The sequence below is a fragment of the Bubalus kerabau genome, chromosome 3, assembly GCF_029407905.1.
Source record: "Bubalus kerabau isolate K-KA32 ecotype Philippines breed swamp buffalo chromosome 3, PCC_UOA_SB_1v2, whole genome shotgun sequence".
Classification (NCBI taxonomy): Eukaryota; Metazoa; Chordata; class Mammalia; order Artiodactyla; family Bovidae; genus Bubalus; species Bubalus kerabau.
In genome coordinates this window covers 4,903,676-4,927,749 of record NC_073626.1, presented here as the reverse complement: position 1 = coordinate 4,927,749, position 24,074 = coordinate 4,903,676, and the positions used below count along the sequence as shown (strand labels likewise).

The following is a 24,074-nucleotide window of genomic DNA, read 5'->3' as shown; positions in this document are numbered from 1 at the left end:
AAAGCTGAGCGCAGAAGAATTGATGCTTTTGAACTGTGGTGTTGGAGAAGACTCTTGAGAGTCCCTTGGACTGCAAGGAGATCCAACCAGTCCAGTCCTGGGTGTTCATTGGAAGGACTGATGCTAAAGCTGAAACTCCAGTACTTTGGCCACCTCATGCTAAGAGTTGACTCTTTGGAAAAGACTCTGATGCTGGGAGGGATTGGGGGCAGGAGGAAAAGGGGACGACAGAGGATGAGATGGCTGGATGGCATCACTGACTCGATGCACATGAGTTTGAGTGAACTCCGGGAGATGGTGATGGACAGGGAGGCCTGGTGTGCTGCGATTCATGGGGTCACAAAGAGTTGGACACAACTGAGCAACTAAACTGACCTGCAAAGTCTCTTTTGTCCCATAAGGTAACCCTTAGCTGACATGGACTGGCTCTGGAGTGCTGTGGAGGACCCGCCTTGGCTTGGAGCAGGGAGACTTCCTTACTTTGTGTAACTGGAGGGAAAGGGACTCGTGCGGGGCTTTGTAGATTTGGTGGCAGAAAGATGAGGGAGTTTCTGCTTTTGGCTTCAACTTTCTGCAGGAAGTATTGACAGCCGAGAGGGATGGTAACTGCAGGAGGGCGGGGAGGGCAAGGCAGGAGTCGAGGTCTGGAAGCAGCCACAGAGTGGGGAACTCAACGTCTCAGCCTGACCAGGGTCACTGCGAGAGGGCCTGGCCAGGCAGTAAGTATAGGATGAGAATCCACGGGATTTAACCGGGAGGTGAGGGAAACATTGTAGCCGGGTGGCTTGCGAGGAGACTGTGAGCAGAATAGGGTGTTGAGGCTTCAGGGGTGAACCCTCAGGGGTGTTGAGGAGGAGACACTGAGCCAGCAAACTTTAAGTACCGGAAGGACGGGCAGAGTGGGGTGCCCTTAATGCAGATTTTGGAGACACTGTGATGTCCAGTTATGACAAGCTCTGGGGTTTCCCTTGGGGAGGGAGTCACTGGGGGACAGAGAGACAGGTCATCAACCTGGATGCTGAAGGTGCTGGAAATGAAAACAGGGAAGATGTGGCCCGAGCCAGAATCTTCAGTGAACAGGGAAGGGGGAGCTACCCGGAAGAAGACTGGTACTAGAAGTGCCCGGGTGACCGGAACCGGAAGAGCAGTGGGGGCCATGCTTAGCAGCTTCCACGGAAAGGGAGCTGGTGGTTTGCTGGAGAAAGAAGGAGAAGTGCTATGAGCGGAATCATGCAAGCAAGGAGGCCTGGGTTTTCTTCCCGACTCGGAGGTAGGTAGCCAAGGTGTGAAAGACAAGTAGCTAACACTTGAGAGGGCTCCCGTGTTTCCGTGTTTGCATTCAGATAAGTCAAGTAGCGAGGCTCTAAGAATGTGTGCTGATGCTTTGGTGGAAAAGTTTGGGAGGCCTGAGGTTCGAGACACAGGGAAGTGGGAGTCTAGCAAATATGGGACTTTGGGAGAGGATCCCTGTGCTTCTAGTGGTGAGTGAGTTTCACAGGACACAGAACTTTTGGAACCAAGGGCCTGGAGCAGTGGACTGAGGACTGCGTTTTACCCTGTAGGTGGGGGCTGGGGGAGGGTGTTCACAGCGAACTATCATGGTCAAAGGCAGGCTTGGGGAAAGTTAACTTTCCAGCCTGATGAGTGAAAGAGGCCCTTAGAAAGCCACTGCACGGTCCAGGAGTAAGGGCTGATCAAGGTGTGAACGCTGTGAATGGTGGAAAGAAGGGATTTGTCAAGAAATGCGGTGGGCTTGAATTACAGGAGATAATGGAGAGGAGGGAGTGATGGGGAGAAGGCTCCCATGTTGTTGAGTGTTAACTGGTTGGTTTGGAGGGGAAATTGATGGCTTGGTATTTGGCAAACCGCGGTCTTTGGTTGAGCAGTGGCCAGAGCAGTGTTAATGACAGGTGAGTCATGGGGCGCTCCCCTTGCCGTGCCCGCAGTCACTGCTTCGGGTTCCCCAGAATGCGGACCACAGGAGGCAACCTGAGTCTCCTGATTCAGCTTCAGATCCCCAGGGCGAGGCCTAACCCTCAATTATGGCGTGCCGTCCGGTGTGAATTGGCGCAGGTGTGAATTGAGGTGCCCGATTCACACGCGTCGCACCTGAGTTCGCCTCGCAGCCCACGGGTCCAGAGCAGGCGCGTCCAGATGCACCTGGGGGCGTGGGCGCCCTGGGACGCCAGGCGGGCGCCGGTGGAGGAGGACCCTAAGGGGTTTGTGTCCGGGAAGACGCTGTAGGCAGGCTTTCCTCTCAACCCGAGGTAGGGCGGGGCAGGGCGCGCCCCCAAGCTTTCGCTTGGAAAACCGGTTTTCATCACACCCCTGGGCTCGGACCCAGAATCACAGTTGAGGTCCGAGAATTTGATTCATTCAGGTGTAACCCTCGCCCACTTCTGTTCAGTTTCCTGAATTCTGCTGACGGCAGCTCGCTCCTTCTTTCGCTTTTGTGTAGTTGAGGTGAACCGAGGCCGACACCGCCCTCGGTGGCCTCCGGGCCTGGCCTCTCTGACCCTCTAGTCCTGGGCGCAGCCCCACGCCAGAGCGGGCCCAGCGGGGCTTGGGGGGGCCCGCGGGATTGGCCCAAGCCGTCCCTCCAGCCCTCAGGTGCGGGAGGCCCGCGCGGGAGACTGTCGGGGGCCCGGCCCACCCCTCCCCCGGGCTCCCAGCGAGTATCCCCGGGCGCGCGCGGGCCCGTCTGGGCCGGGGAGGCGGGCGCGCGCCGGAGGGCGGGGGTTCGGGGCGGGGCTTCGGGGGCGGGGCGGGCGGCGCGGAGGGGACCGGCGGCCGGGGCGAGAGCGCGCCCAGCCCGCCGAGATGCCCGCGCGCGCCGGACGCCTCCTCCCGCCGCGGCCTCGGGCCCTGGCCCCGGCCATGCCGCCGCCGCCGCTGCTGTTGCTGCTGCTGCTGCTGCTGCTGGACGCCGGCGGCGGGCCGGGGGCCGCCCGGGCCCAGGAGCCGGGGTCGGCGGCGGCGGACGGGCCCCCCGCAGCAGGCGGGGAGGACGGACAGGACCCGCACGCCAAGCACCTGTACACGGCCGACATGTTCGCGCACGGCATCCAGAGCGCCGCGCACTTCGTCATGTTCTTCGCGCCCTGGTAACTGGCCGCGCCGCCCGCCTGGGGCTCTGCGGGCGCTGGTCGGGCCGGGGCTGGCGCGTGGGGCGCGGGCCCGCGTCCTGGGGCGCCCGGCGAGGGGCAGGGGGACTTTCGCGCCTGGGGGCGCGGGGGGCGGCGCGGGCCGGGCGCTCGCCGCTGACGTGGCGCAGGGGCCGGGACCAAGCGAGAGGGGGCGGTCCCCGAGGGCCGAACCGGAAAAGGCCGGCGCTCCGGCTCCTTCGCCAGGTCCCCCGGTCCCGGCACCGGGGGGTCGGGGCAGGGGTCATTGTCCATCGGGGCCGCTGGGAGCCCGGAACCTGTCCGCCCCCAGTTCCCCAGCCCCAAACTAATGTGCTGGTCGGAGGCAGCGGCCTGCAGCTCGGCCGGTACCCGGAGGCCACGTGCGGCCGCGCGGACACACGGGGTCCGGCGTGTACACGTGGACTTCCTGTCCCGTGCGCTCGCTGCAGGGCGGACCCCGGCCTGGGGGTTTAATTGAAACTCAGGGACTCCCAGGCTCTGCGTTCGCGAAGTGGGAGGGGGTGGTCCGGACATTAGAGGGTTCCCACTCTGATCCCGGGAATCGGGGTGCCTTTTGGAGGCTGGGGACCCCTCCGCAGCTCCGGGGGCGTGGCGAGCTGTGCTCCGGGTGACAGGAGCTATTGACCCCCGACCCAAGGCTGTCCTCGAGCGCGTGCTCCCCTCCGCTTTCTTGGGGCCTGGCCATCTGGGAAGTGTGAGGTGGGAAAAGGCACAGCGTTGGACAGACTCCCCCGTCCCCGCCGTGATTCCAGGATGGGGGGCTTTGCTGTGAGCCTCGGTGCCGACCCCAGAGACCCTTGCCCTGCGAGTCGTCCAAGAGACTTCCGGCCCTTGACACGAGCAGAGGGACCGAGTGCCTTCTCCCAGGGCCTAGATGCCCGCTGAGGGGGTCCTCTGGCGCAGCCAGTCGGTCTAGGGCCCAGGCCTTTGCAGGCTTCACTGCAAAATTTGGCATTCTTGCCCAGAGCCAGGAGACTCCTTGAGATGTGGGAGAGGGATGCAAAAAGGATTAGGAAGAAGATGCCCAAGAAAAGCCGCCTGTTGAGAAAATGTGCCGGCAGAAGTTGGAGGAAACTTTTCCCCCATATTCAGGTTATTACTGCATTTCAGTTCCTTTGGAGTGACATCGACACTTTCGGTCGAGCTCAGACTTGTCACTTCCTAACTGTATTTATGGGATAGCTTGTGTTTCAAGAACCAAAGGAGCTGAATTTTTAGAACCCAGTGGTATAGAAATGTAAAGTAATGGTTGTGGATAGTTTCTTTGTGGAGGTTGTTCTCAGAGTAGCTGTTGCAGTTAAATACACTACTGAACTGAAGTCTGCTTCTGTGGAATAAATCTGCCCCTGGGTGTATTTTTTTTTTTTTTTTAAAGACACCTGACATGTAGACATCGTAGGTCCCCGCAGTGCCAATGGAGTTTTGGATTTGGAGTCTCTGTGATGCTCACCATTTAGTCCTGGCCTGAGTGAGGGAGAGGACTAGTACATTCCTGTTTCATTGTGTGCGGCTTACAGAGTTTTAGGTGGATGCTCCCAGAAAAAGTAACTTTTAAAGTTTTTGTTTGCTTTCTCATAGTCTATTAGGAAATATTTAAACAGATGTGTGGGTTTCTGTGACAGCATTTAACAGACTTTATGAGCAGATTGGAGTTCAGCTAGGATACACTGGGCTGCCCCTGGTCTCTTTGCATTTCAGTCTCTGAAATGTTGCGCACCCATGCAGGATTCGGGGGCAGGAGCCAATGATAGCATTGATCCTGTGTGTTTGCTCTGAACCTAGCAGAGGCCGGGCTGTCCTACTGCGGTAAATGGTGTGCCAGCGTCAGATCATAGCTTCTGTATGGCCAGTTTTCAGGTCACATTGAACCTGGTGACAACGAGGTCAAGGTTGGGGCCGCCGCCTCGAAAGGACCAGGTGGCTTTGCTCTGTTACTGACCACAAACTGCCTCAATGCAGCTGCAGTCTCAGTTTTTGTGCTGTAGCCCCAAGGGTCCAAAACCAGAGTGCTGACTGTGAGGCACCCATGGAACCATCACTAGGAAGTTGCTAAGCACTTCGTACATGTCTCGGGCATCCAGTTGTAGAAAAGAAGATGCCTGTCTTCTTGGCACTTGCACCACATCTACTTAAATCTGAAGGTGGTTTCCCCTCACAGTTATCTTCCAGAAAAGAGAGTTCATATTGTATTTGAGTCTCTTATAAAGCAGGATTCTCTCCTCTGGCCTAGAAGGTGTTGCTTAGGGAAAGTTTGCTTAAAGCAAGCTCTTCTAGTGCTGCCTCTAGATGCTTCCTGGTGAGGTCATCTGTCAGAAAAGGGGCAAGGGGACTTAACACTGATTTTGTGGAGAAGCTGCTTTGAGGAGGAACTCAGAAGTGCTGGGTGTTCTGACAGCACTCTAAAAAGCACTACAGCGAGGAGTTCCATGGCAGAGATCAGGAATTCACACTCACCAGGAGAAGGGGGAGCAGACCATGTGCTCTAATGCTGTGAGAGCGTGCCTGGGGTCTGAGATTCAGTTTTCAGTATCAAAAGTATGGCCCTGTGAACAGCTGACAGTTAAAGACGGTGATCAGCCATATGACTCAAAAAGATTTAGCCATGGGGAAGAGACTGATGCTGTCAAGAAATGGGACAAGTAGAAGCAATCATTTTAAGTTAGCATATTATTTTAAATGATGATTTTAAAATCCTTATGTCATTAAATTCTTACAGTGAATATTTTAAGTGTCCATTTGAGCGTGTCACATTTAGAAGTTTTGAGTGGCCACAAAGCATGTTGTTTTTTTTTAATCTTCTCACTGGCGAGAATGCAGAATGGATTTCATTCTGAGACTGATTTATATTTGGAGAGAGTGGGTTACATGGGGGAGGAGACCTGACCCTAAAGGGACCATGGCAGCGAGAAGGGCGGAGTTGCTGCCACGGAGAAGGAGCGAGGGGGCTCTCCCGACCAGAGAGAGAAGAGAGTGGATACCGGCCAGCTTGGGAGTCCGGGCTGACTTCCTGGAGGAAGTGACACCCAAACCGAACAAGTAGTGATCGGCCGGGTGGGCTTAGGAAGGGTCAGGGGAAGGCGTGCTCACTCCTAGGGCCCGGCCCAGATAGGGCGCTTGCAGGAACCTGGAAATGTGTCCAGTAGGGCCCAGCAGTAGGGGCGGCCCAGGAAGCAAGGCAGGTGGATAGAGGTCAGCTGGGAGGTCAGCAGGGGGCAAATCGAGAGGCATCGGGCTCCGCGCCTCGCTGAGAACGTTGCCGGGACTCTCGGGAGGTTCTGCAGCCACCGTGGGCTGGTCGGCAGCGTCTCGCTGCGGTGTGAACAAGGGTGGGATCAGAGCGCCCCGCTAGGGTAGGAGATGGCTGGCTGAGGAGCTGGGCTGGGCCCCCACCGCCCCCGCGCTTAGCACGCTTCTTACCGCCCCCTTGTTACAGGTGTGGACACTGCCAGCGGCTGCAGCCAACCTGGAACGACCTGGGAGACAAGTACAACAGCATGGAGGACGCCAAGGTGTACGTGGTCAAGGTGGACTGCACGGCAGACTCGGAGGTGTGCTCCGCCCAGGGCGTGCGCGGGTACCCCACGTGAGTGACGGGCGCGCGCGGGGACCCCACGTGAGTGACGGCCGCCCCACGTGAGTGACGGGCGTGCGCAGGTACCCCACGTGAGTGACGGGCGCGCGCGGGGACCCCACGTGAGTGACGGGCGCGCGCGGGGACCCCACGTGAGTGACGGCCGCCCCACGTGAGTGACGGGCGTGCGCAGGTACCCCACGTGAGTGACGGGCGCGCGCGGGGACCCCACGTGAGTGACGGGCGCGCGCGGGGACCCCACGTGAGTGACAGGCGCGCGCTCTGCGCCCTCCACGTCTTGGTTTTTCGCCAACCGCCTCAGGCCAAACGAAGTGCAAGTTACGTTTTTGGCAACTTTGTAGTTCTGAGAAGTGAGGCAATGCCAGCTTGGAGCCGGCAGTCCCTATTGTTAGGGAGGGTTATTTGTACGCTGTGTGTTAGATGCTTTTTTGTACTTTGTTTGGAAAAAGGCTTCAATTAGCTGAGTTTTCCTTTTTATATAATTATGAACGTGTCTGCCAGACAAAAATGGTATTTTTCTCCATGAGGTCTTACCACGTCTGATGTTCCAATGAACACCGACTGTCAGGAATTTTTGTCTGAATTTTTGGTGTTTTTTTTTCTTTTTTGCAAGATTTGTTTGTTTTTGACTACTCTGGGTCTTTGTGGCCATGCACAGGCTTTTCTTTAGTTGCGATGAGCAGGGGCTACTCTCTGCTTGTGGGCCAGGCCTCTCACTGCGGTGGCCGCTCTTTGCAGAGCACAGGCCCTCCACGAACGGGCTTTAGTAGTGCAGCTCTAGACTAGAGTCCAGGCTCAGTAGTTGTGGCACGCCGGCTTATCTGCGCCAAGGCATGTGGGATCCTCCTGGACCAGGGATCGAACTGCTGTCTCTTGCATTATTGCAAGGCAGAGTCTTTACCCCTAGACCATCAGGGAATCCCCGTCACGCTGTTAATTCTTCAGTCTCTTTTCTAGAGTTATTCCCCACGTGACCAGCACAAGGGCCGTTTTTGTTGGAAAGAAAGTACAGTCATTCCGATAAGTGAGAGTCTATTTCCTTGGCAGTTAAAATAGTTTTTAAGAACAGAAGTTGAAACTGGCTAATTGAACAAAAGAGGGGCTTGATGGAGCTGGCTTAGTCTGCAGGCTATGGGAGCGCCGAGGTGCTGCTCCACGGGTCTGGAGGCCTGTTTCTCTGCGCCCCACTCATGGTGACTCAACTTGCCAGCTCTGCATCACTCTGTTGCCATGGTGGGCTGAGGCCCATCGCTGATTGGCCCACCTTGGATGGAGTATTCATTCCAGAAACAGACCTTATGGCCAGAGAGGCAGAATCTTGTTGGAAGACAGCAGCCCCTTCCGGACTCTGCATTCGATGTTGGGGTGAAGGTCACATCTTCAAAAAGGGGAAGATGCCATTTCCAAAAGGCTTGAGGGGGAGGGGTCGGGCACTGCAGGTCCCAACGTTTGTTCAAACTGATGAATGAAGTCGATCCTGTATGAGACCCGAGCTGCTGATCTTCAAACCTGAGGGGCCGCGTGGAAAGTGGCGGGCGCTCTGAGCTGGAACCTGGATGCCGCGCTTAGGACCCTGCCTCTGCCATTCACTTATCCTGCAGCTCTGGCTGCGGTCCTCAGCCTCTGAGTGTGAAGTCGGATGCTGGCACCCCCACCCCCCACACTGGTGTGTGCAGGCACCATTCTGAACGTACCCAATGCATGCTAAGGTTTCCCCCAGCATTCGGAGACTTGGCATTTCCATAAAGGGCTCTGGGACTCTTGATCTTTGGTGACTGCTTGCTGATCTGGGTATGGAAGCTCAAGTCTGTGTCATATCAGAGCACTAGAGACACAATTTCCTGCCGTACATACCTGCCTGTTGGTATCATTGTCCTGTGCTTCACTGCATTGCCTTTAAAGTAAACTCTGCTTTGGATGAAGAGCATCCCGGAGAAGCAGCCAGTGCATTGTGGGGCCAGTTCCCTGTTGAGGGCTTGTGACTTCGAGGGGCAGGAGCTGCAGGTGGTTGGTGTCCACTCTTGAGTCTGGCTGTGTGTGGCCGTGTGCGCCGTAAACCAGTGACAGGGCTGAGCAGGCATGTGTTGGGGGTGTCGGGGAGGTGGGAGGGGGGGAGGGGGGCGTCCCACCCCACCCAGGCCTGCTCGTCTCAGCTCTCTGGGTGCACCATCAGTGACCCCACAGACGCTGTTCACAGATATCAAAAGATCCACGTTGGAGCAGGCATCCTGATTTGGTTTTTAGAAGATGTGATCTCTCCAAGAAAACCAGACCGTGCTTTAGGGTCGTTAAAGAGAATTACCAGCTCCCACTGCATGGTTTGCCAAGGAGCCCTGTGACCATCACAACCAACACCAGATTCTTTTCACAGAATGCAGGAGGTGGGGTCGTGCTGCATAAAATGTAGGGGCCTAGGGCCTTCACAGGTTGACCTGTGTGGGCTTCTAGAGGCGTTTTGAGGCCTGGATCAGATGATGCTGTAAATGCTGGGCGTTGGGGGAGTGGGGGGGTCTGCACATTAATGCTTGTGTCATCCCTTCTGGGCACCTTTAACGGGAGTAAAGGGTTGGAGAGGGAGGGAGCTTGGGTTCCCAGGTCCCTAGAGAAGGCTGCCTGTGCTTGGGAAGCTGTTTTGAGATCTTCCTGTTGAGCCATTAAAGCATCTTTATCATCTGGGAAAATGTTAGGGGCAGAGCTGAAGGAGGTCTCCAGGGCTGCCATGCAGAGTGCCCCAAAAAGAACAGAGAGGCAAACTCTCATGGTCCTGGGGGCCAGAAGCCAGAAATCAAGGCTCTGAAAGCCCTCAGAGATCCTCCTTTGCCTCTTCCTGGCTCTGGCAATCTTTGATGTTCTTTGACTTGGAGAAGCACCACCCCAGTCCTCCTCCTCAACACAGCCTTCTCCTGTGTGCCGTCTCTCTGTCTAAATGTCCCTTTTTATACAGTCACCAGTCGTATTGGCTTAGAAAGAAAGTGAAATTTGCTTAGTTGTGTTTGACTCTTGGCGACCTCATGGACTATACAGCCCATGGAATTCTCTAGGCCAGAATACTGGAGTGGGAAGCCTTTCCCTTCTCCAGGGGATCTTCCCAACCCAGGAATCAAACTCAGGTCTCCTGCATTGCAGGCAGATTCTTTATCAGCTGAGCCACAAGGGAAGCCCAGGAATACTGAGTGGGTAGCCCATCCCTTCTCCAAGGGATCTTCCTGACTCAGGAATCAAACCAGGGTCTCCTGCAATATAGGCAGATTCTTTACCAGCTGAGCTGTCAGGGAAAGACCATATTGGCTTAGGGCCCACCCTACTGACCGCATTTTAACTTGATTGCTTCCATGCAAATCCTGTTTCTAATTCAGGTCACGGTCTGTGGTAGCATGGGTCAGGACTTCCGGCAGATCTTCTGTTAGTCACCCCATAACACCATCCCATCTATGGTGGTAGGACTTGGTCTTGCTGTTTTCCAGAGAGACCCGTCAGTGGGGATTGTCTCCCCTGCAGTCTCCTTTAGAGAGAGACAGTTCACCAGGGAAACAAGTGCCCACAGTGGAGGTTCGGCAGCAGCAGAAAGGTTTGGGGCTGTCCTTGGCGCTTGAACCTGATGGCCTGCTCTCCACCGCCGCCTGCCTCTCCATCCATGGTGAAAACGAAGTCAGATGCCCCGTCAGGGAAGCTTGTCTCTCCCCAGGGTCTGTGAACTTCTCCAGAATCTCAGACTTGTGCAGCTTAGAGAGGTTTTTAATCCAACAACAGAAAGAGATTTTTAAAAATCAGTTTCGCTTCAATCAATGTATACCGAATGAGGAAAAATGAACAGATGAGGCTCTTCTGCTTTTAACCTTAGCAAAGAAACGAGAGGCGAGGTCAGCAATGTCTGGTTTCCTTCTAATGCTCTGAGGAGCCACTTATTTCCATCCTGAAGCGCTCTGTTGGAGGATGGCGCCTGGCCGAGAGGGAGGTGTGGAGGACGGTTCGCCCCCGTCCTCGGTGGGCGCGGTGCACATCTCCAGAGCATCTCAAGGGGGCGGGCGCCGGTGGTCACAGGCGTGAGGGCAGGTTGAGTTGCTTGAAATGTTAAACTTCATGGTTTTTGTCATGGTTATAAACGCATAAGCTGCCAGGGAAGGGGAGAGATACTCTTCATTGGAGTCACATCGAGGTGTCCCCTAGCCCATCACAGGATCTGAGTTTCTGGGTGAGGTTGGTAAGCCCATTCTCACTTGAATGCCTTCTGCAGCCAATGTGTTGGTTTTCTTGTTTGGTGTGAAGCTTCATTTTAAGACCTTTGTGGGGTCAGCCACAGTTGAAATTGAAAAAACGCACAGTTCTGATTTGTGCATATCTTAACTTCTTATATTCTGATGCTGCACGTTGGGCATCTCCAGCAAAATCCACATACACGCCAGGAAGCATTAGGGGGTGTTTAGATGGCTAGGCTTGCCCCAAAATGCTAGTCTGTGTTGCTCTGTTTTCAGTAACTATATTTTAGTAGCCATGTTTCCCCTTCCATCCTTGACCCCTTCTATTCTGTCAATCAGAGAATTATTCCCTCCCCTCCCTGCGCCCCTTGACGCCTCCTGTTACGTTCTGTCAGGAGCACGTTGTCTCGTCGCCCAGGCAGCGGCCCGGCTTTGGACCTGTTCGTCTCAGTCTCTGATGATGCCTTTTGTTGTTGTTTAGTCACTCAGTCATGCCTTTTTGCGACCCCATGGACCATAGCCCACCGGGCTCCTCTGTCCACGAGATTTCCCAGGCAAGAATGCTGGAGGGGGTTGCCATTTCCTTCTCCAGGGTTGGACCTGCGTCTCTTGAATTGGCACTCGATTTCTTTGCCACCGAGCCAGGTGATGTCCCCGCTCCCCTCCAAAGGCAGAACTCTTGCTCCATCTGCAGATACCTTCAGAGGCTCGTATGTGTGGAAAATAGAAAAGAGTCCTTCTCTGGGGACAAGTGAACAGGCTGTTATCAACCAAAGTCAGGGTTGTGCTTAAAGTTGGAAACTTGAGCTCTCATTGTAGCTGGATAGTCACGCCTTGTGAAAATTGAATAGCTGACAGGAAATAGCCTGGAAATAAATTTATTGCAGAACAGTGCAGTTTCCACGACAGTTCTAGATGTTCTTCAAAATGCAGAACATAAAAACGACTGAAGCCGGGAAAGGACAATGAATACCGGGCAGGGGAACCTGGGGAATTCTTACCCCTGAATCCTTGGATCTGTGGGGCTAAGCCTGATATGTTCACCTTGGTTTTGTTTTTCAAGAATAACATGAGAAGCTTTTAAAAATTGAGGATTAAGTGAATATGCCGCCTCCTCGAACATCGCTTTTCTTTTTTTTCCCAAGCGTTATCAGAGAGGGACAGGAGTGAGCTGGCTGCAGCCCGCCAACACCCCGTTTTTATGATTGCTCACTAAATGAGTTTCTTCTTCGCTCGGAGCAGTTTGAAGTGCTTTAAAATCTACTCCGTCTAATCCTCTGTTACTCTTTCAGCTTGAAGTTCTTCAAGCCTGGCCAAGAAGCTGTGAAGTACCAGGGTCCCCGGGATTTCCAGGCCCTGGAAAAATGGATGCTGCAGACACTGAACGAGGAGCCCCCTGTGAGTGCACACATGGCCACCCCTCTTTCTTCTTGCATTTGCGGGGTAGTAAATAGGCCAGATTAGCTACCATCTTAAAGCAACTTTTTAGAACTCAGTGATATCATAGGTAAAGATTCACCTTTTTGTTGTTGTTGTTGCAGTTTTTTAAAATTCTGATAAAACACACTATAAAATTTACCCTCTTAACTATTTTCCAGTGTACAAGTCAGTGGTATTAAATACATTCATAATGCGGTGCAACCATCCACCCACAGAAATTTCCCATCTTCCCAAGTGGAAACCCGGGCTTCCCAGATGGCTCAGTGGTAAAGAACCCGCCTACCAAGCAGGAGACATGGGTTTGATCCCTGGGTTGAGAAAAATCCCCTGGAGGAGGAAATGGCAACCCACTCCAGTATTCTTGCCTGGAGAATCCCATGGACAGAGGAGCCTGGTGGGCTACAGTCCCTGAGGCTGCAAAAGAGTCAGACAGGACTGAGCGAATGGACAATAAACAGAAACCTTGTTCCTATTAAACACTAACTCCCCAGCCCCTGGCACTCGTCACCCTATATTCTGTCTCTATGAATTGGAGTACTCTCTAAGTACCTTACTGGGAAAAGATGAAGTTTTAGAAGCTTTTTATTTGGAAGTGTTTGAACATGCACGGAAGCAGGGAGAAGAGTCTGATGAGTGGCAGGCAGAGTGCAGTGGGGATGGTCCTGTGTGTCCACCTCCGGCCCAGCAGTGCTGACAGCTTGGTCCTCCGGCCTTCCTACCCCTTGTTTGGATGCGGTCAGGGTCGTTGGTAACCATTTCAGAATGCAGCCCACAGAAGCGCACTTACTCCTTTTTAACATACCCTCCACTCCCGTCTCACGCGTCATTCAAATCACGCTAATTCCTCAGCACCAGAGATGGACTCGCGGCCTCCCGGGGGCCAGGCCTCTGCCGGGGCGCCCAGTCCAGCTCAGCCCTCCCCACCTCCACAGCCCACTGCCTTGGGCCGTACCCCCAGTGTGACTCTCCTTTGCTGCTCAGCCCCACGGCCCTGGTGGCGTTGCTGATGACAAAACTTAATACCCTGAACTCCCTGTGTCTTAATGGCCACTACTCCCTGCTCTGAGGATGTAATTGTGGAAACTCTGGTTTCTGAGGCCTGTTTTTTTTTAATTGAAGTGTAGTGACTTACAGTGTTGTGTTACTGAGATGCTTTTTAAAGACATAGTCACGTGTAGCGTTCCTGAGAAAAATCTGTAGTCCTCAGTCCCCCAGTGGACGATAGGCGTCTCCATCTTGTCATGAATCACGATGACCGTGAGCCCTCCACGCAGTGTCCCTCCGTGCACGCTGCCTTCTGATGAGTGCTGAGGGCCCAGGCCGCAGAGGCCGAGCTGGACCTTGACGGGAGCAGAGGTGGCCAGTGCACCTGCCGTGCGTTTCTGATGAGGCATGAGTGCGTCTGAGGTCTCTGCACGTAGCTTCCATCTCAGCGCTTGACTCAGTCTGTGGTCTCGCATCAGGTGGGCGTCCCCTGGCCTGGAGCTTGTCTGGGCAGTTGCAGGGGCCTTCTGCTGTCCCCTTCCAGGGTGTCTGTGTGGTCCTTCAGCTCTCCCCTACATTCTTTGTAGAGGTCAGAGCCAATCAGAAACCCAGCTACTTCCCAAGTGCTGCTTTTATCTCACATTTTAAAAAGTCTCAAGGCTTCCCTGGTGGCTCAGTGGTAAAGAACCCACCTCCCAACCCAAGAGATGCAGGTTTGATCTCTGGGTCGGGAAGATCCCCTGGAGAAGGAAATGGCAACCCACCCCACCCCGGTAGTCTTGCCTGGGAAATCCCATGGACAGAGGAGCCTGGCGGGCTACAGTCCACGGGGTTGCAGAGTCGGACACGACTGAGCGCCACCACCCAGAACTGCGTGCTGAGGACCGCTGGCATACAGTGTTGAGTAAGTGTTGACCAGAGCTGTGTCTAATTTTAGGTAACAGGGAAACCACAAACCCCTCAGAGTAAATTTGCATCTTTGTCACGACAAGAAAGCTGGACCAGCAGGTGTAACTTTCACATAGATTTAAACTTAAAGTTGTTTTTTTTTTTTTTGATTGTTTTTTTGGTGTTCTCTGGAGAGGGGAGGAAGCCAGTTTTAAAGGAGAGTTCATAGTCTCCAAAAACATTTAAGTTTTTCACCAAAAAGCCAGTCTTCTGTGATGACTGTATTCAGGTAGCCATCAGCAAGGGTCAGGATGGCAGACCCTCCCGTCATCTCCCCAGCCGACATCCCTTTCGGGGTGGAGCCCAGAGCACAGGCTGGGGACAGTGTGGCCAGGCCGAGGCTCAGTGTTGCCCACCTCAGGGCCTGTCCTGGGGGCATAGCCACATGGACCCCACCCCAGACCTCAGTCACCCCCCTGCCATATTTTGGCGTCTCAGAGCCGTGGGCATCTCAGGTAATTGCTGGAAATGATGATAGGGTGGCTTATACAGAAAAATTCAAGTATTCAGACTTCATATTACAAACCAAAATTCTTCTCCATATGAATTTTGCTTTATATTTTAAGTGAAAGCTTTTTTTAAAAACTTCTATGAAAGTGTTGGTCTCTCAGTCATGTCTAACTCATTACAACTCCATGGACTGTAGCCCGCCCCTGTCCCTGGAATTCCCCAGGCGAGAATACTGGAGTTGGTTGCCATTTCCTCTCCAGGCGATCTTCCCGACCCAGGGTTTGAACCTGAGTCTCCTGCATTGCAGGCAGATTCTTTGCCATCTGAACCACCAGGAAGCCCTTCTGTATTTATAACTAAAAATAACTTAATATATACATTTTCCTATTTAAACAGGATAAATTTAGGGTTTTCCCTCCTATTTTTATAGTAATACATTAAAGTCAAGGAAAATCTGCCATTTCTTACCTTCTCCAATTTTTATATTTCCATGTTTCCTTCTGTGTTTTTTCCTTAAGTAGTCATCATCACATAGACACGGTTCATTTCATTAATGATCTTTTTATACAGTTGAACATCTTTACAGTGATCATATTTTATCTTCTGGATATGCCAGAATTAACCTTTTTTCTGTCATTGGATATTTAGGTTGTTGAGGTAATTTTTCTCTCATCAGAAACGCTATCTTTGTAAAGGACTTTTTTCCCTACTTTGGAGTGACTTTTTAGAATATCCAAACATAACATTGCAAGGCAAAAAATAAAAAAGCCAGACCACTTTTAGAGCTCCTGTTGAGTAGTGCCGAGCTGCTTTCATTTTTTAAAAATGTCTTTATTCTTGGCTGTGCTGGGTCTTCACTGCTGCGCGGGCTCTTCTCTGGTTGAGGCGCAGGAGTTCGCTCTAGTTTCGGGGCACAGGCTTCTCCCTGCGGGGGCGTCTCTGGTTGCAGAGCATGGCTCTGGAGCGCACGCTCAGTAGTTGTCTCCCTGCGGGGCGACTCTGGGGACCGTGGCTCTGGAGCACACGCTCAGTAGTTGTGGCTCACGGGCTTAGTTGCTTCTGTGTATGTGGAATCTTCCCAGGCCAGAGATCAAACCCGTGTTTCCTGCATTGGCAGGAGGATTCTTGACCACTGGACCGCCAGGGAAGCCCCAGGTTGCTTTCTTAAGACTCTTAAGCCCACGTTGTCCCCAGCTTGGGGACGGTACCCATTCTGTGATACACTGTGAAGTTCCTGTAACGATCATCTATCTTTACCTGCCATGGAACAAGGACCAAAAACGTGCTCCTTTGGTGCCACAAATGGGTGTTTTACCACCGCAGGCCCTCTGAACATACACACAGCATCACCCAGTCTCCTCTTTCACTTTGTTGGAACTCACTGATTGTGCCTTAGCCATCACTCTCTCAGACACTCTTCTCTGTGGGTCTTAGCACTTAACACAAACGTAGCGTGGAAGTCAAGCCAGCAGCAGAAAGCTTCACATTGCTGCTGTTCAGTCGCTCAGTTGTGTCCAATTCTTTGTGACCCAGTGAACGGCAGCACGCCAGGCTTCCCTGTCCTTCACCAGCTCCCAGAGCTTGCTCAAACTCATGTCGATTGAGTCAGTGATGCCATCCAACCATCTCATTCTCTGTTGTCCTTTTCTCCTCCTTCCTTCAGTCTTTCCCAACATCAGGGTCTTTTCTAATGAGTCAGCTCTTTGCATCAGGTGGCCAAAGTATTGGAGCTTCAGCATCAGTCCTTCCAATGAATATTCAGGACTGATTTCCTTTAGGATTGACTGGTTTGATCTCCTTGCAGTCCAAGGGACTCTCGAGTCTTCTCCAATGCCACAGTTCAGAAGCATCAATTCTTCGGTGCTCAGCCTTTTTTATGGTCCTACTCGCACATCCATACATGACTATTGGAAAAACCATAGTTTTGACTAGACAGATTTTTGTCAGCAAAGTAATGTCTGTGCTTTTTAATATGCTGTCCGGGTTTGTCATAGCTTTGCTTGCAAAGTGCAAGCGTCTTTTAATCTCCTGGCTGCAGTTGTCATTTGCAGTGATTTTGGAGCCCAAGAAGATAGCCTGTCACTGTTTCCCCAACTATTTTCTATGAAGTGATGGGACTGGATGCCATGATCTTAGTTTTTTGAATGTTGAGTTTTAAGCCAGCTTTTTCACTCTCCTCTTTCACCTTCATCAAAAGGCTTTTTAGTTCCTCTTCGCTTTCTGCCATAAGGGTATTGTCATTTGCATATCTGAGGTTATTGATATTTCTCCTGGCAACCTTGATTTCCAGCTTGTGCTTCATCCAGCCCAGCATTTCTCCTGGTGTACTCTGTATGTGAGTTAAATAAGCAGGGTGACAGTATACAGCCTTGACGTTCTCCTTTCCCAATTTGGAACCAGTCCGTTGTTCCACGTCTGGTTCTAACTGTTGCTTCTTGACCTGCATACAGATTTCTCAGGAGGCGGTAAGGTGGTCTGGTATTCCCATCTCTTTAAGAAGTTCATTGTGATCTACACAAAGGCTTTAGCATCGTCATTGAAGCAGAAGTAGAAAACTTCATGCTGCTTTACAGTTACAACCCTGCCCAGCTTTGAGCTTTCAGCATTTTGAATGACTTCTAATGACTTGACTTGGATATTCATTTTAATAGAAATACGAACCCCTAGATAAGAACTGAATAATAGACAACCACGTGTCTGAAGGACAGTAATGTCTCAGTGCTCATCTCTTTATCTCTGCTTGCTTTGGCTGGAGACCACAGACGTGCTGGCCTAAAAGAAAATGAGATATCTGGAATGGTGTGGTTTGGTGGTTAGTAATTAGCTGTACACTGGTGTCTGCTCAGGTACTGGAGAAGCGCCTTTTTAAAGCCACTGCTTGTCCCTTCACTGTTTCTGTCCCAGACTCAGTCCTGTGAATTACATTCTTAAAGGCGCAGCCCACGTTTGTCCTGTGGATTTTCTCTCTGAGGCCTTTCATCCGTCCAGATTTCCCTCTTGTCACCTTTTTTCTTGCATCAGCTCTTCAGAGTTTCACCGTCCTTCCCAGATTTCCTTACTGCTGCTGTGCATAAAGGGTGGCCGGGCCCGCCTGGTGCCGGCTTTGTGCCCTGTGCCCCTCGGTGCCACTCGCTGCTGTGTTCTGCCAGCCATCTCAGGCCTCCTTTCCATGAACCCAACAGGGTGCTGGTTTGGGGCGGCCCATCCTTCAGTTTGCTCTGTTGGGTTGGGTTTGAGGGCAGCAAAGGACAGGTTTGGGAGCGGGGGCTGGTTGTCACCTGGTTGCCCTGGAGCATCAGTCCTACAGCACTTGCCAAGGGGCCTCTTGCCCCGATTAAGTTGCTTCCTGCCTGGGGCGCCCCTCGACATAGCAGCATCCCCTGGAGGCTGGAGTCAGGGGCAGCGGCACAAGGTTCCAGGCAGAAGCCGTGATCGCTCCATGGTGCCTCGACACACATCCGCGGTGACTCTTGTTCCGTCTCCCCCATCAGACTCCAGAGCCCGCAGTGGAGCCGCCCCGCACTCCCGAGCTCAAGCAGGGCCTGTATGAGCTCTCTGCCGGCAACTTTGAGCTGCACGTGGCGCAAGGTAGGCGGGCGTGCGTGCGTGCGTGCGTGCGTGCGTGCGTGCGTGCGTGCCTGACTAGGGGCGGGGCCGCAACCCTGGGGGCGGGGCCTGCCTGGGGTGCTACCTCCCAGGTGGCCAGGGCTTCTCCTCTCCCAGCTCGAGGGCTCGGGGGCCACTGCATGGGTGGTGTTTGTCCAGGGTTTCTCTCGTGCAGCCCCGCCGACACCTGTGTCTAGCGCTCTTTCTCTTGGAGATGACACTTCTCCATCCGATGGAGAGGCCGGTTCTGGTGCCAGGCTGAAGCCTCAGGTGTGCGAAGCACACACGTCAGCACTGGGTGTTCTCACCTAATTTGTGCACGGGCTGGACTCGCACCCTTGGATGATGACATGTTTCTTTCTTAGTCTTAATCATGTGCTTACTGACCTGAGGCAGAAACAAAGGTTTCTCGTACCTGTTTAAAGCAGAATTTAGTTGGGACTGTTATAACACACAAATCAGGATACGTGTTCTTCACCCTTAAACTACTTTTTTGATACCACATCTTAGTCTCCTGGGACGTCCCTGATGGCTCAGATGGTAAAGCATCTGCATACAATGCGAGAGGCCCAGGTTCAATCCCTGAGTCGGGAAGATCTCCTGGAGAAGGAAATGGCAACCCACTCCAGTATTCTTGCCAGGAAAATTCCATAGACAGAGGAGCCTGGTAGGCTACAGTCTATGGGGTCACAAACAGTTGGACACGACTGAGCGACTTCAGTTTCATTTTCACTTTCTTAGTCTCCTAAATGTCAGAGTGACCCGAGTACAGTTTCTTAATAACGTATGTAAGACCTCCCTTCACACGCTCAGAAGCGTTGGGCTCAACAGTGAAGGGCTTGAACATGAATCCAGCCGCCAGGTTGACCTCTCTTCTCAGATGCTGCCCTGGGGAGAGATCCTCCGTGTGACTGAGGCAGGACCGTTCTGAAAAGGGGCTTAAAATTGTGTCTGACCTTATGGGTCCTGCCTGCTGGGAGTGAAAGCCCACCCCCTCCAAGGCTGGAATCACTTGTGATGCCTGCAGCCACGTTCGATTTTTAATTAAAGGTCATTATTGGTACTGATACTCTGGGAGTGGACCTTCAGGGTTTCTGTTCTCTGGGAGTCACTTTGAGGCATGCTGGGACTCCCCTCAGGACGTGTTACCAAAACCACCGAAAGCCCAACCCGACCCCCTGAGCGGGTCACCTGCCGAGGGGCCGAGTCTGCGGGTCTGCTGGGAAAGCGGTGCCCCACCAGCCCTGACCCCGCTCCTCTTGAGGCGCTGGGAAATCCTGGACGGGCTGTCTCCATCTCACAGCTCAGGGCGGTGACGGGCCTGTCTGGGGAGACATGGTTCCAGCCTTGCAGACCAGCTGCTAACATATATATATATTTTTTTTGTTTTTGTTTTACTTTAAAGAACTGAGGTATAGTTGATACGAAACATTGACTGTCGAAGCAAGGTTCCCCCCAGGTCCCTCCAGTGCCTCACTGCTACGCTGACCAGGTGCCCCTGGGCGTCGCCACGGCGAGCCTGACTTGGAGCCTGGGTCCCCGTCAGGGCTGCTAGTTGCTTCTGTCCCTCCCTGCAGCCTGACGTGGTCTGCTCACAGCCTGACACCTTTCTTTGCCCTAGGCTGGTCGAGGTCGAAGAGCCGAGATAAAAGTCTTCAGTGTCTCAGTCATGATGTGGTTTACTTCCTAGCCAAGAGAGTGATACTTGAGTTTTTGGGTTTTTTTTTTTTTATCTTCTATTTTATCATGAAATAAAAGCTGGATACAGAAAGCAGTGTAGGGGCAGTGAATGGTCGTAAAGCACTCACCCTGTAGCCACTGTCCAGCTCACGTCCCCGCTCCTCTCCCACCCGCTTCCTTCTGTCCCCCGAAGAGCCCTGCCTGACCGTGCGGAAACCACCACTTACTTTCCTCTCCGGTTCGTCACTCGAGTGTGCCCTCCAGCACAGTAGTTGAGGCTGGTCGCTCTCCTTTTTTAAATATCTCTCTCCTAAGTCTCTTTCAGTCTCTCTGTTCCCTCAGCATCTCTTTCTCCCTTGCCTTCTGTTTGCCAAGCACACAGACCTGCACATTTCCCGCAGTGGGGACTCGTCGTATTCCCAGGGTGTGGAATACAGCCTCCCTGTCTCCAGGCCCTCATGTCTCTATTCCATGTGAGCTGGCAGTTGGCTCTAGGGCTGTTTTCGCTCTGTGTTTGATGTTTTGAGGGGTGTGAGCGTGGCCGCATGGCTGGGCAGTCTCTCTCTGATGTCAGCAGCCTTGCCCATCACCGCGCAGAATCCGTAATTCACCCGAGATGCCAGCCAGCAGCACTGCTGAAGTGACAGCGTCCCTTCATTTTTTCCAGCGAGAGGTAACTGGCCCTCGTTTATCACTCCGTTATCCGGAGTGCAGTTCATCTCAGGAAAGACAGGCTGTAAAGTGCCCGCTTCTTCCCCTTTTTTGCCAGTTTTCCAAATAATGAGTTGGTTCCCTGGTGTCCTTCAAAGGTGACAAATTCCTTTCTAAGAATTGCCACGAACTCAGGGATAGAGACATATTTGATGGGGAGTCACTTCTTACCGGCTGAAGGGTTCATCCTGAGCTGAGCTCTGCAGGAAGACGGAGCTGAGATGCGCCCGTTCTGTCCGTGTGGGTGGCTGTGAATCACTCTCTCCCCCTCCCTGCCTTCTCCCCTCGAAGGAGACCACTTCATCAAGTTCTTCGCCCCGTGGTGTGGTCACTGCAAAGCTCTGGCTCCGACCTGGGAGCAGCTGGCTCTGGGCCTTGAACATTCCGAAACTGTCAAGATTGGCAAGGTGAGTGAGCACCCTGTTGAACTGGAAATAGACCATCTTTGGCTGGATTAATTAGCCAAGTAGCCCATTATTAATTCTGTGCGTGTAGTCGCAAACTTGATTTATTAATTCCATTTAGCGCGCCACTTGATAATTCATTTCACTTTCACAGATGGCAATCTGGTTTCGAGAGTGCTGACTTTTCCACATTCTAGAGATTAAAATTAGGGCTTTGGCTCCTTGGTTGATTTTGAAGCCATGGCCTGTTCTGGACTGGCAGCCCAGAGGCCTTTCTGCCAAAACCTGGGACAGAGCCGTAGAGAACATTCACTGGACGCCCTCAGAGACCAGCCACACTGGGTCTCGGCCAGGATCTGGTTCCTAAAGGACCTCGGCTGCATGCCCACACAGGGTACAAAAGACCCACCTGAAGTGAGCCCCACCTGCTCACCCTGCTGCCTGGAATCCTTTCCTACTTCACGTGGGGAAGCCAGAAGTGGTGCCTAACCACTGGGTTTTCTAGAAATATCTAGGGTAGCTTCTGGATCTTCAAGCACTTGTAATCTCATCCATCCCCCAGCACCCACCAGACACCCCTGCCTGCATCGCTTTTTATCAAAACCTCCTCCTCTGCTTTGCTGGGGACTGATTCATATACAGACTCGGCGCCATGTGTCCAGTAGTTAATAAGAGAATCTGCCAGCAGCCCAGCACAGGGAGATGCCAAAAGCACAAGCCTGGGGTTCAGATAGACGTGGCCAGCCACCTCAAGCAGTTCTGCACCCCCGTCTCCCGCTCTGCAAAACCAGACGAGATGTGACTGAAGTGGGTGACAGCGAAGCGCTGAGCGCGACCTGGGCTCGGAACAGAGGCCTCGGAGCAAAGACCTGGGCTCGGAGCAGAGGCCTCGGAGCAAAGACCTGGGCTCGGAGCAGAGGCGTCGGAGCAAAGACCTGGGCTCGGAGCAGAGGCCTCAGAGCAAAGGCCTCGGAGCAAAGGCCTGGGCTCGGAGCAGAGGCCTCGGAGCAGAGACCTGGGCTCGGAGCAGAGGCCTCGGAGCAATGACCTGGGCTCGGAGCAGAGGCCTCGGAGCAAAGACCTGGGCTCGGAGCAGAGGCCTCGGAGCAAAGACCTGGGCTCGGAGCAGAGGCCTCGGAGCAAAGACCTGGGCTCGGAGCAGAGGCCTCAGAGCAGAGGCCTCGGAGCAAAGACCTGGGCTCGGAGCAGAGACGTCGGAGCAAAGACCTGGGCTCGGAGCAGAGGCCTCGGAGCAAAGACCTGGGCTCGGAGCAGAGGCCTCAGAGCAAAGGCCTTGGAGCAAAGGCCTGGGCTCGGAGCAGAGGCCTCGGAGCAATGACCTGGGCTCGGAGCAGAGGCCTCGGAGCAAAGACCTGGGCTCGGAGCAGAGGCCTCGGAGCAAAGACCTGGGCTCGGAGCAGAGGCCTCGGAGCAGAGGCCTCGGAGCAAAGACCTGGGCTCGGAGCAGAGACGTCGGAGCAAAGACCTGGGCTCGGAGCAGAGGCCTCGGAGCAAAGACCTGGGCTCGGAGCAGAGGCCTCGGAGCAAAGACCTGGGCTCGGAGCAGAGGCCTCGGAGCAAAGGCCTGGGCTCGGAGCAGAGGCCTCGGAGCAAAGACCTGGGCTCGGAGCAGAGGCCTCGGAGCAAAGGCCTCGGAAGTGAGAGTCGTTAAAGGAACTTTTGACTGTTGCCTGTTAAAGACTTAGAGTTGTTTTTTTTTTTTTCAGTTTTGTCTTTTTATTATAGTGCAAATACTCCTATTTAAAACTGATGACTTTTTTCCACTTTATCTTGAAACTCTGTAAGCTTGAACCTGAGAAGATATTTTTCCCATCCGAGTACTAACCTGGCCCTACCTTGCTTAGCTTTCGAGATCAGATGAGATAGAGCATGTTGAGGGTGGTCTGGCTGTAGACCTGAGAAGATGTTTCTCAGCTCACCTTGTGACTGGCTGGGGGCGGTCTCTGTCCCTAGCAGCAGGCCATCCCCTCTCCAGCTGTCAGGGTAGGGTCCCTTTTTCCACCTGTTAACCTGCTCAGGGTAAATGATCGCTTCCTAAAAGCTGGTGTTTTTAAATGAGTGAAAATGAATCACGTCTCTGAAGTACATCTTGTTCCCCTGCCCCCTCCACTCAGGGGCAGCTGAGCAGTTCTTGGGAAAGGTCTCTCCAGAATCTGCAGACACTACAGAGACTCTGCCCATGGGGGACTTGAGTAGTTTTCTTTCTGAAAAAAGTGCTGAGTGTCCGACAGACAGTTGGTAGTTGGTCAGGAAGGCCCTCGGAGAAACTGACTGGGTGTGCGGTCTCTCTCTCCAGGTGGACTGCACGCAGCACTATGAACTCTGCTCAGGAAACCAGGTCCGAGGTTATCCTACGCTCCTCTGGTTCCGAGATGGCAAAAAGGTACGTCTTCGGGTCTCCGTGTGGAGATAGGAGGTGTGTCTTTGCCCCAGCTGAGCCATCACGTGGGTTAACAGGGCACGGCAACCCACTCCAGTGTTCTAGCCTGGAGAATCCCCATGGACAGAGCAGCCTGGCGGGCTGCAGTCCATGCAACCGCAAAGAGTCAGACACGACTGAGCGACTGAGCTCAGCACAGCTTGCCAGCACAAGTGGTTTGGGCTCTGATGTAAAGGGACACATGTCACGGGACGAGAGGTTCTTGGTCTTCCCTGGTGAGATCTGGTGGTTGAGAGGAACCGTCAGCTGTTGACACACAGCGTTGCAGGCTCAGGTTATCTTTAGAACAAGCTGGATCTACGGTCCTGCTCCACTGCTCTGGCCCTGGCCTTTGAGGGGGTCAGTGTCTGCTCCATCCCTGGCCGATGGACTGCGCCCAGACCTGGTGACCCTTGGTTCCCCAGAAGAAAGGCCCTATCAAACTCTCTGCTCAGAGCAGATCATTTATGCTTTGCC

At 53.4% G+C, this 24,074-nt stretch overlaps 1 protein-coding gene across 4 annotated transcripts in view; it reads left to right on the top strand.

Annotated features, from left to right (window-relative positions):
• Positions 1-1,129: 1,129 nt before the first annotated feature.
• Positions 1,130-24,074, top strand: part of TXNDC5 (thioredoxin domain containing 5) — a 29,313-nt gene continuing 6,368 nt past the window's right edge. For 2 of the 4 annotated variants that reach the window (XR_008711309.1, XM_055570543.1), the window contains exons 1-6: positions 2,779-3,104; positions 6,580-6,729; positions 12,227-12,332; positions 18,248-18,344; positions 21,045-21,160; positions 23,475-23,561. Coding sequence is in view for 3 of the 4 variants with exons in the window: in XM_055570543.1 (XP_055426518.1) it covers positions 2,821-3,104; positions 6,580-6,729; positions 12,227-12,332; positions 18,248-18,344; positions 21,045-21,160; positions 23,475-23,561 (840 nt within the window). In the remaining variant the exon portion in view is untranslated. Of the gene's footprint in view, positions 1,271-2,144; positions 2,268-2,778; positions 3,105-6,579; positions 6,730-12,226; positions 12,333-18,247; positions 18,345-21,044; positions 21,161-23,474; positions 23,562-24,074 lie in introns of those variants that run through there. The other 2 variants (XM_055570544.1, XM_055570545.1) reach the window with 2 other exon arrangements.